The sequence below is a fragment of the Mustelus asterias genome, chromosome 12 (genome assembly GCF_964213995.1).
Source record: "Mustelus asterias chromosome 12, sMusAst1.hap1.1, whole genome shotgun sequence".
NCBI lineage: Eukaryota > Metazoa > Chordata > Chondrichthyes > Carcharhiniformes > Triakidae > Mustelus > Mustelus asterias.
In genome coordinates, this window is record NC_135812.1 from 6,861,159 (window position 1) to 6,873,662 (window position 12,504).

At 47.9% G+C, this 12,504-nt stretch overlaps 1 protein-coding gene across 2 annotated transcripts in view; it reads right to left on the bottom strand.

The window, feature by feature from the left end:
* The window catches only part of ypel2a (yippee-like 2a), a 66,859-nt gene that overhangs the window by 46,974 nt on the left and 7,381 nt on the right, over positions 1–12,504 (bottom strand). For both annotated transcript variants that reach the window (XM_078224633.1, XM_078224632.1), the window contains exon 2: positions 3,451–3,802. In XM_078224633.1, coding sequence (XP_078080759.1) covers positions 3,451–3,567 — 117 coding nt within the window. In that variant the 5' untranslated portion in view covers positions 3,568–3,802. The remainder of the gene's footprint in view (positions 1–3,450; positions 3,803–12,504) is intronic.

A 12,504-nucleotide genomic window follows, 5' to 3' on the forward strand; every position in this document is an offset into this window, starting at 1 on the left:
CACAAAATCAAGTTACAGAATACTGATTAGAATGCGAATCCCTACAACCAGCCAGGTCTTAAAGATACAGACAATGTGGGTGGAGGGAGCATTAAGCACAGGTTAAAGAGATGTGTATGGTCTCCAGACAGGACAGCCTGCAAGTCCAGGAGGCAAGCTGTGGGGGTTACTGATAATGTGACATAAATCCAACATCCCGGTTTAGGCCGTCCTCATGTACAGCATGTTACATCTCCACATCATGCCCTCAAGGAGGATATGGTGAGCTGTCTTCTGGAACTGCTGCAGACCAAGGTATAGGTACTGGAATCATCGAATCCCTCCAGTGCAGAAGGAGGCCATTCATCAGGTCACCTAGAGTTTATTGGTTTAACAGCCTAGTGCTCAAACAGGCTGTTAAAAGGCCCGAAACAGGAGTTGAACCCACGACCTTCAAACCGGGAGCAGAGCTACTATTACCCAAACCAGCACTGCCAAGTGGAGGCAAGCAGCAAGTATGGAACAAGTCCTTTGTGAAGCGCATCCCTTCCTACGAGACACGGGGCTACCTATGACATGCTTACAACACTGTCTTTATATTACCTGTATTTATAAAGAAAGAAAAGACTTGTTTTTATGAAGCGACTTTCCAAATCACCAGATGTCCCAAAGCACTTTATAGTCAATGAAGCATATTTGAGTTGCGGTCCCTGTTGTAATGTAGGAAAGGTGGCAGCCAATTTGTGCACAGCAAGATCCCACACAGAGCAACATAATAATCGGCAACCAAAAGAGAAAATACTGGAAAATCTCAGCAGGTCTGGCAGCATCCGCAAGAGGAAAAAAGAGCTGACGTTACGAGTCCAAAAGACCCTTTGTCAAAAAAATTTAAATGCTTCGGATGCTGCCAGGCCTGCTGAGATTTTCCAGCATCCGCAGTAATTTGCTTTTAACCAGATCATCGGTTTTCTGCAAGGGATATAAACATTGGGCACGACAGCAGGGATAACTCCCCTGCTTATCTTCATACGAGTCCCACAGGGTCCTTCACATCCACCCAAGGCGGACAGGCAAGACAAGCCCTCTGTTCAAACACCTTATCCCAGAGAGACGGCATGTCCGACAATGCAGCCCTCTTACAGTACTGCACTGGGACCTTGGGGTGAGACTTCAGCGCATCACCTTGTCACTCAAAGACGTGAAGACGGCTGCTCACTGAACCGCAGCATCTTTTAATATGCTCAAAAGTCCCAAAACACTTCACTGGAGGATGAACAATATTAAAAAACATATCCCAATTGCTTCTCACTTGGTTAGGTGGCCAAAAGCTGTGTCAAAGAGATGGATTTTAAACAGCACAAAAGGAGCAAGATGTTTAGGGAGGGAATCCCTAAACACGGATGCCAGAGTGGTTCGCACTGCTGCCCCTCAGTGCCGGGGACCCGGGTTCGATTCCCGGCTTGGGTCACTGTGTGTGTGGAGTCTGCACGTTCTCCCCGTGTCTGCGTGGGTTTCCTCCGGGTGCTCCAGTTTCCTCCCACAGTCCAAAGATGTGCGGGTTAGGTTGATTGGCCTTGCTAAATTGACCCTACTGTCAGGGGATTAACAGAGTAAATATGTGGGGTTACGGGAATAGAGCCTGGGTGGGATTGTGGCCAGTGCAGGCTCGATGGGCCGAATGGCCTCCTTCTACACTGTAAGGATTCTATGTTTATCCCCAGGTTTAGGACTCGTATCAAAGTCGTTGGCTCTGCGTCACCCACATTCGCTCAAAAAAAAACTTAATGGGTAATGTCACCCCCACTCCACTGAGTAAATGCTTCCGAACCGTACACTGGAGTCAGGAAATCTCTCTCCAAGCGGGGAAATCCAGTATCAGGTTCTCCAGCTCTAACACTGGTTCCTGCTCTGACTGCCCATCTGGCTTCGTTTCACTGCTGGGCTATTTTCTTTCCCCCCTGGGATGCCTTTCACTCACACACCATCAGAACTGCGGGAGCAACCTACAGAAAAAGGTCAGACATGGGTCACCGAGATACTTTCACCAATCACCCCCCCCCCCCCCCCCCCACCTCCCCTTATATCCGTCGCTGGAGATTAACACCTGCCCTGACGTTAAGTGCAGTAATTTAACACTTAAAACCTCTGCATGACACAGCAGAGCTCCGCTGTCTGGCTACTACTGCAGGAACGGGAAGAGGCCATTCAGCCCTTCAATCCCGTTCTGCCAGTTAGATCATGGCTGATATTTTACTTCCATCTACCCAGCTTGGTTCCATATCTGTTCAAACCCACGTCTAACAAAAATCTGTCAAAACCCAATTTTCAACTGGTCTCCTGGAGAGATCCAGATTTGTTTGACACAGTGTTTTCTGAATGGCCTGCTTCTAATGTTAAGGTTAAGCCACCTTTGTTCTAGACTCTCTACACCAGATGATAGTTTGCCTCTATATCAAATTCTTCAGAATCACCTCAAACTCCTCTCCTGCCAGAGTTTCCAAAATTCTGTTCACTTTAGAATTGAAGTCCACTACATCTCCGAAGAGTGGCCTACTGAATGACCCCTTGTCCAATCCAATGGAAACTCCAAGAAACAAGTAGAAGCAAAGTTAATTCTAATTAAGGATTTATTTCCACCCCTGACCCGACACTGATCTAACCACACGTTCCAGTGTCAAACATCTTGCAACACTCGCAAGGTACAGGTAACTGTACGCAACTGACATCTCCCACTGTTCAGTAACAAAGAGGAGGAGAACACAAATACTGAACAAAATACACAGGTGCACTCTGCTTTTTGCCTTTCCATTTGGTCAACAAAATGGTTCAAGTTCACGTGCGTGCATCATGGGAATGAGGAGGAATTGGCATGAAGCAGTGTTTCACTCTCACCTCCTCCAATTTGGTCTACCACACCCACTGCTCCCAATGCAGCCGCTTCTACATTGGGAAGACTAAAACAGAGATTGGGTGACCTCTGTGGAACAACACCGGGTGGCCTCAGTGCCAGGGATATGGGTTCAATTCCAGCCTTGGATCACTGTGTGGAGGCTGCACATTCTCCCCATGTCTGCGTGGGTTTCCTCCCATAGTCCAAAGTTGTGTTTCAGGGGGACTAGCTAGGGTAAATGCTTGGGGTTATGGGGATAGGGCCTGGGCGGGATTGTTGTCAGTGCAGGCTCATTGGGCCAAATGACCTTCTTCTGCACTGTAGGGTTTTCTATGGACATGCCCGGATGTGTCTACGACCCGTTGCCTTGGGAACTGCTGCTTGACTCAGCACCACAATCACATTGTACACCAATTGACGTTCAAAAGCCTTGGAGTAATATTCTGTGGCAAGGTGTCTACTGGAGTTTAAGCCTGCTTTCTGCTCCAGGACCTTCCATGAATCGTGTCCACATAATTCCTCCATTACTCATAACTTGGAAAGTCCACCACAACAGTAAAAAAAAACGATTAGGTCAGTACCTTTGAGATGAGCTCATCATGGTTTGCGAGGTGGGCTCGACAGTGGATGCAGCTGTACGTCCTGTGGCAGGTGGGCAGATAAGCCTGGAATGTCTTCGATCTCGTCATCTTCACCATGGGGGCCACCGGACGCAGCGCAAACTCCGGGCTGCTCCACGAGGCACTGAGACAGGTTGGTTCACACGGAAAACACTGGAACACGCAGGTGAAGGCCGTGGTGTGGCAAGCGGGTGGTGTGGCAGGGTTCCACACACTGCTGGGCACCAGGACGGGGGGAGGGGAGGGGGCAGGGCCACTGGCCTCGGAAAGAAGAGTGGGGCGGCCAAAGGGACTGGCGTCTAGTTCAACCAACCTGGCACAGAAAGAATCATTTGTTAGTGCTGTAAAAACACACAAACCAGCCCATAATGCAAGAACATAATAGGAGTAGGCCATTCAGCCCCTCAAGCTTGCTTCACCATTCAATAAGATCATGACTGGCCTGCAGCTTCAATGCCTGTTTGACACTTGTATCCCTCGATTCCCACACAGTATCCAAAACTCAAATGCCCCTCAGCCTTAATAGATTCATTGACTGAGCATCCAGTTTTCTGGGCGTAGAGAATTCCAAAGATTCGTTATCCTTTGAGTGAGGATTTTTCTCCTCATCTCAGTCCTAAATACTTGGCTCCTTATCTTGACCCTGAGGTAATGGACTCTCCAGCCAGGGAAATCAGTCTCTCAATGTCTCCTGGTCAAGTCCTCTTAGGAATTTGACATGTTTCAATGAGAAAATATCTCATTTAAGTCTCGTGACTCCTTGTATAAGAAGTCCTCCACCCAGAAGAACAAGGGCAGCAAACCATAGCATCCCTACAGCGCAGAAGGACGCCAGGTCGTCTGGCTCATCGCGTCTGACCAACTCTGAAAGATCATCCTTACCCAGGCCCACTCCCCCGTCCTATCCCCATAACCCCACATATTAACCATGGCCAATCCGCCTAACCTAGAACATAGAACCCCTACAGTGCAGAAAGAGGCCATTCGGCCCATCGAGTCTGCACCAACAACAATCCCACCCAGGCTCTATCCCCATATCCCTACATATTTACCCGCTAATCCCTCTAATCTACACATCCTGGGACACTAAGGGGCAATTTAGCTTGGCCAATCAACCTAACCCACACATCTTTGGACTGTGGGAGGAAACCGGAGCACCCGGAGGAAACCCACGCAGACCCGGGGAGAATATGCGAACTCTGCACAGACAGTGACCCGAGCCGGGAATCGAACCCAAGTCCCCGGAGCAGTGAAGCAGCAGTGCTAACCACTGTGCTACCGTGCCGCCCATCTTTGGACTGTGGGAGGAAACCGGAGCACCCAGGGGAAACCCAGATGTGGGGAGAACATGCAAACTCCACAAAGTCACCCAAAGCTGGAATCGAACCTGGGTCCCTGGTGATGGTACCACCCCTAATCTGGGATTAAAAAAAGCTAGCGTCAGTATAACAACCGTTGAAGTATCAAGTTGTGAAAATCCATCTGGTACCCTAAAATCTTTAGGGAAGGAAACCTTCCATCCTTGCCTTATCTGGCCTGTGGCCCCAGATCTCCCTTTATTGCCCCCTTGGCTTTCCTCTGAAATAGCCTAACAATTGTCAGGAAGGTGGCTCACCATCTCCTGGGCAGCAAATGCTGGTCTTAATAGCAACATCGTGTGGAATTAATGTTTTGAAAAGGTTTAAAGTTGGAGAAGGGACAGTAGGATTGTGTTCGGAGGATATGAGAAAGTGGCTGACATTGGATTAATTGAGATGAAAGGACTTGTACGGACTGAAAACCAGGACCGCCTAGGAATAAAATCATAGAATGCTTACAGCACAGAAGGAGGCCTTCAGCCCATCGTCCCAATCCTGTTCCTCTGAGCAACTCAGCTAGCCCCACTCAACCACTGTGTTCCTTTAACCTGGCAATTCTTTTCTCCAGATAATTATCCAATTTCCTGTCGAAAGCTACATTCTAATCTGCCCACAGTGCATTCCAGATCCTAACCACTTGTTCTATAATTTTAAAAAAAAAGGTTGTCATGTGGTGATTAAATTGGTGCTCTCCGATTCTCAACCCTCCCACCAATGGGAGCAGCTTCTCACCACCTACTCTGTCCAAAGCCATCATGATCTTGACCAGGTAGCCTCCTTTCAGGAAAATATTCCCAGCTTCTCCCATCCATCCAGGAGATTTGGGGTGGGGTGGGGGGGCAGTGGGAAGAAAGGTAGGAATGTTCTTGTTCAGGCATTGATCCTGGGGCAGGATGTCCCATGACTATCAGACTCCTAGAACTTCACAGCACAAAGAAACCATCTGACCCATTCTGCCCCTTTGATAGAGCTATCCAATTAATCCCACTCCTCCTGGCCCCATTGGTTTAACTGCAAAATGGGGGAAAATTGCACATAAACCACATCACTTCAGTGATTCGCAACACCTCCGGTTGATCCCATCACCAGTTCATAAGATATAGGAGCAGAGTTGGGCCATTCGGCCCATTGAGTCTGCTCCGCCATTCGATCATGGCTGATATGCTCCTCATCCCCATTTTCCTGTCTTCTCCCCATAACCCTTCAACCCCATTACCAATTAAAAATCTGTCCAACTCCTCCTTAAATTTACTCACTGTCCCAGCATCCACCGCACTTTGGGGGGCAGCGAATTCCACAGATTCACAACCCTTTGGGAGAAGTAGTTTCTCCTCAACTCTGTTTTAAATTTGCTACCCCTTATCCAAAGATTGTGACCTCTCGTCCTAGAATGCCCCACAAGAGGAAGCATCCGCTCCACATCTACTTTATTCATACCTTTTATCATCTTGTATACCTCAATTTGAGCTCCCCTCATTCTAAATTCCAGAGAGTATAGGCCTAAACTGTTCGATCTCTTCCCTTTGCAGTGATTGTGGTCCCTCGAGATTAATTAGGGTAGATTTCCAGTAAACCTGCTCTGTTACTGTACCTGCCTCCTTCCCTTTTGTGTTTCTCTGGGCCTTTTTACCCTCCCAAACCTAGGGGACATTAGTGAGCTGACCACTTCTGCAGCCACTACAAGGAACATTGCCAGGAGGTGCTGATAATGCATTTTATTATTCCTGATCCTTGGACCTAACAAGGCAGAAGAAACTGATCTTGCTACACCAGAACTGTTCAACTCAGCAAGGCAGAGATTGAAGAAAAGCTGGGATATGGTTTGAAATCCCAGCTCTCTTTAAAATACTGTGCCCTGTCCCTATAACCACCCAACCAGTAAAATAATGTGATTTGAACCGAGTGAGGAAGGGGCAATGAAGTGGATTTCTAACCCCCTCCCCATTAAAACAGCAGACATATTCAGCGAATCTACCCAACACGATGCTTAAACAAAGGTTAGACTTGATATTGCTCAAGGGAGAAGCATTGGCCAGATCACCAGAGTGAATTCCCCTGCTCGTTGGCACATAGTGCCATGGGATCCTTTACACCCTCCTGAGGCAGGAGAAAGAAAGCACCCCCAACAACGCAGCACTCCCAGTGCCTGCCGAGATAATGCGCTCCCGTCTCTGGAGGGGAGAGCCTGAAATCATGACCTCCTGACTCGAGTGAGACTGCTACCAGCTGAGATAAGGCTAACGGCTAATTAAATCTTACAGTGGGAGAATACTCCCTGTGGGACATTTGAAAAGATTGTCTTTTTCATTGCCATGACTCTGCAATTAATTCTCACCGACTGAAACAGAGGACTCAGTCTTACCAATATTCTTTTTTTTTAAAAAAAACAACTTTTAAAGCTGAAAATACTGAAGCCAAACGCAGGTCTCAAATTAAACTCTGACCAGTTCAAACCCCAAGAGATAAACTTTGATTTCCTGGAGAAATTTAGCTAACAATTCGGCACTGCTACTGGCTTTGGAACATAACACATTAAAGTTACTTTGTTCCTTTTAAAGGCGGCATCTTTCCTTTAAACACGGTGGCACAGTGGTTAGCATTGCTGCCTCACAGCGCCAGGGACTGGGTTCGATTCCAGCTTCAGGTCACTGTGTGGAGTTTGCACTTTCTCTCCGTGTCTGCGTGGGTTTCCTCCCACACTCCAAAGATGTGTGGGTTAGGTCGATTGGCCATGCTAAATTGACCCTAGTGTCAGGGGGATTAGCAAGGTAAATGAGGGTTACGGGAATAGGACCTGGGTGGGATTGTGGTCAGCACAATATTAGGGGGGGCTTCTTCACGCAGAGAGTGGTGGGAGTGTGGAATGAGCTGCCGGATAAAGTGGTAAATGCGGGGTCACTTTTAACATTTAAGAAAAACTTGGATGGGTTCATGGATGAGAGGGGTGTGGAGGGATATGGTCCAAGTGCAGGTCAATGGGACTAGGCAAAAAATGGTTCGGCACAGACAAGAAGGGCCAAAAGGCCTGTTTCTGAGCTGTAATTTTCTATGGTTCTATGGTTCACAGACTCAATGGGCCTCCTTCTGTACTGTAGGGATTCTATGATGACTTGCGAGTGTGGGTAGATGTTGAAGCTGGAGGTTTCTACTTTGATGTACTGCAGGATCACGGTCCTAAAAATTAAATTTTTAAAAAATTAAAATCCTATTAATTCAATAAGGAACCAGGGAAAGGACATGGAACAGACAATTCCATCTGAAGAGTTAACAGCACCCACACAATGGGCCGATTGGCTTCCTGCTGTGTTGAAAGTGCTACCATTCTATAAACCAGATATGGGCATGAGAGTGGAAACTTGCTCTTTGTAAAGATGCAACAGCTTTGTGGTTGTTACTCTCAGACTTTACAATCACATGATGCATATTTTTGGGGCTCTGTTGTAATCCTTTGGTAAAACAACAAATGCAATGCTGTGGGGGCGGAGGGTGTTACTAAATAAGAGTATTTGTGAAATACAGGTTCCGTGTAATAGCAGAAAGTGCAAGAGTTAGGTGACAATCTGGGCTAGGCTTGACTCCGAAACAGAAAGTTGTGGGTTGAAGTCCCACTCCACAGACTTGAACACCCAAAGCCAGCCCAGCATTTCCAGTACAGTACTGGGAGTGCGCCAAAATGTCAGAGGTGCCAACTTTCGGCTCCGATATTGAACTGAAGCCACTTCTCTCGGGTGGATGTAAAGGTGCTATTTTGAAAATAGCCAGGCAAGTTCTCCCTGGGTGTCATGCCAAGCACCTCAAGAAAAGAATGGTGGGCAGCACAGTGCTTAGCACAGCACCTGGGATCCAGTTCAAGTCCAGCCTTGGGTGACTGTGTGGAGTTTACACGTTCCCCATGTGTCTGCTGGGTTTCCTCTGGTTTCCTCCCACAGTCCAAAGATTTGTCGGTTGGGTGGATTGGCCATGCTAAATTGCCCCTTGGGGGATAAATCTGAGGGGTTATCATAGAAATCATAGAATCATAGAAACCCTACAGTGCAGAAGGAGGCCATTCGGCCCATCGAGTCTGCACCGACCACAATCCCACCCAGGCCCTACCCCCACATATTTACCCACTAATCCCTCTAACCTACGCATCTCAGGGCTCTAGGGGGCAATTTTTAACCTGGCCAATCAACCTAACCCGCACATCTTTGGACTGTGGGAGGAAACCGGAGCACCCGGAGGAAACCCACGCAGACACGAGGAGAATGTGCAAACTCCACACAGACAGTGACCCGAGCCGGGAATCGAACCCGGGACCCTGGAGCTGTGAAGCAGCAGTGCTAACCCACTGTGCTACCGTGCCGCCCCGTTATGGGGATATGGGCTGGATGCGATTGTTGTCAGTGTAAGCTCGATGGGCCAAATGGCCTCCTTCTGCACTGTAGGGATTCTATTATCTGTGTGGGATTTGCTACTGTGATTCCCTGCATTACAACAGTGACTACACCAACACAAAAAAGGTACTTCCATTTGCCATAAAACCTAGTTGGGGCAACCAGAAATTGTGCAATGTGCACACTATACCAGCTCTACATTACTGTGGCCGGGATACATTGTGTTTCACTGGTGTCATGATCTCAAAGACTAAAGCTGCTGCATTATACCTTCACAGTGCAGGGTATGTCATGATATTTTAATGATGAGTTGCGTTTATAAGAGCTTCCCTGGGCGCTTGCCATTTAATGTCGTGAATCAGTGACAGTGTGTACACGACCTCAGTGAAAGGGACATTCCAGCATTTTCCTTTCAGACTGAACCTTTGGAATTCTTTGACCAGACAGAAAGGCGGGGGGGGGGGCCATACAAATTCAGTAGAAAGCCGGAATGCTCTCTCCCCAACCATCTCCCTCCTGAGCACCCCCACCCCCTTCAAAAAAAAGGGGAAATTGCCTCCATCTGGTCCTATTTGGGATTTGGGATTGTTTTCGCTGGAAAGGCGGCGGCTAAGAGGGGATCTTATTGAAACATATAAGATGATTAGAGGTTTAGATAGGGTGGATAGTGATAGCCTTTTTCCTCTGATGGAGAAATCCAGCACGAGGGGGCATGGCTTTAAATTGAGGGGGGGTAGTTATAGAACCGATGTCAGGGGTAGGTTCTTTACCCAGAGGGTGGTGAGGGATTGGAATGCCCTGCCAGCATCAGTTGTAAATGCGCCTAGTTTGGGGGCGTTTAAGAGATCCGTAGATAGGTTCATGGACGAAAAGAAATTGGTTTAGGTTGGAGGGTCACAGTTTTTTTTTAACTGGTCGGTGCAACATCGTGGGCCGAAGGGCCTGTTCTGCGCTGTAATGTTCTATGTTCTATGTTCTATATATTGCTGGATTACTAACCTGGATGTGGAGGTGCCGGCGTTGGACTGGGGCCAGCACAGTAAGAGGTCTCAACACCAGGTTAAAGTTGGACTAAAGTCCAACTCTTGGACTTTAACCTGGTGTTGAGACCTCTTACTGTGCTTACTAACCTGGGCCATTGGTTATGTTATGGGACTAGTACTCTAGAAACCTAGACTACTAACACAGCACCACAGAAATTCAATTTTCCACCACTCCCCCCAACACCAATCACAAGAGTAGCTCTAAGAATTTGCTTTCAATTTTTTGTTAAATCTGGAAATAAAAACAAAACAGAATCAGGAAGAGTGCAAAGTTGGTGAATTGTTGTGAACTCATGACTAGTTCACTATCTTTCGGAAGGACATTACAAGTACCAACAAGATGTTGGGGAGGGGGCGGGGAGGGGGGTGCTGAGGAGCTCTTTGCAAAGTACACTGAAAAGAGTGATAAGCTTTTGAGGTATGGATCACGGACCAGCCCCCTGCAATTTGCTGCCACTGTGTGGGATTTTGCGACCCAGAGCCCTTTTCCAAGGGACTAGCGTGTGGTTGGGCAGACTGGGACTTGGCTCCTGAACAGCCAGAGCCAGGCATCTATCAATTAATTTAGTTCAGGGCCTGTTCCTGCAATGACTGGGGTTTCCATCCCCAGTGTGGGCAACCCACATTCATGGCAAAAGGAGCAACGGAGATGACAAGTGGCACAGTGGTTAGCACTGCTGCCTCCCAGCACCGGGGACCCGGGTTCAATTCTGGCCTTGAGTGACTGTGGAGTTTGCGCATTCTCCCCTGTGTCTGTGTGGGTTTCCTCCCACAGTCCAAAGATGTGCGGGTTAGGTTGATTGGCCAATCTAAATGGACCCTGGTATCAGGGAGATTAGCAGGGTAAATATGTGGGGTTACGAGAATAAGGCCTGGGTGGGGAATTGTGCAGACTCGATGGGCCAAATGACCTCCTTCTGCACTGTAGGGATTCTATGAGACACAAGGAGACATTGTTTCAAGCAGCGAGTGGTTAGGATCTGCAATGCACTGTCCGAGAGTTTAACGTGTTTAGAAGGTAATTGGATAATTAGCTGAAACGGATGATGTGCAGGGGATGAACAGCGATGAGCTGCTGCAGACAACAGGTCGAATGAATTCCTTCCGCGCTGTAACAATCCTGAGATTCTCAAGTGTGAGAACGCACCGAGCTTGCGGAAGCGCCTCTCCACCTCCCCTATCATCTAGAAGGGCAAAAACAGAAATATCACAAAACACCATGTTCCTCTCCATTGAAGACACTAACCCTCCTGATCACCATTGCTGGATCAGTACCTTGGAAATCCCTACTCAAAACCATTAGCGCACCATCAACATCACGGACTGCAGCAGTTCAAGGAGAGCTTGTGCCATCATATTCTCAAGGCAATCAAGTGTGGGCAATAAATGCCAATCTTTCTGCCAATTTAAATAATCAATGCAGGATAAAGAAACTTGGAGGAAGTGCAGCATCAGAAGTGATGACAAACGGGAGCAGAAAAATGATTGCTCGACCCTCATGCAGCCCATTCCGTCAGTTATTTTTTATCTATTTCATCCACTTACGAATGCGGGCATCACTGGTTAGGCCAACATTTATTGACCACTCTAGTTGCCCTCGAGAAGGTGGTAGTGAGCTGCCTTTAACTGCTGCAGTCCCTGAGGTGTAGGTACACCCACGGTGCTGTTAGGGAGGGAGTTCCAGGATTTTGACCCAGTGCCAGTGAAGGAACGGCAATATATCCCCAAGTCAGGATGGTGAGTGACTTGGAGGGGGAACTTGCTGGTGGTGGTGTTCCCAGGTATCTGCTGCTCTTGTCCTTCTAGATGGTAGCAGTCACGAGTTTGGAAGTAGCTGCAGGAGGAACCTTAGTGAGTTGCTGCAGTGCATCTTGTAGGTGATACTCACTACTGCTACAGTTTTGATGGTGGAGGGGGAAAGGGTGCCAATCAAGTGGACTGCTTTGTCCTGGATGGTGTTGAGCTTCTTCAGTGTTGGAGCTGCACTCGTCCAGGCAAGTGGAGAATATTCTATCACATTCCTGAAGTGTGCCTTGTCAATTGTGAACAAGCTTTGGGAGTCAGGAGGTGAACTACTCATTACAGAATACCTTGCCTCTGACCTGCTCTTATAGTGCAAGGAGGGGGACAAGGACAACCCAGTTCAGTCCTGGTCAATGATAACACCCCCGGATGTGGATAGTGGGGGATTCAGCAATGGTAAAGCCCTTGAATATCAAGAGGGGGATGGTTAGATTC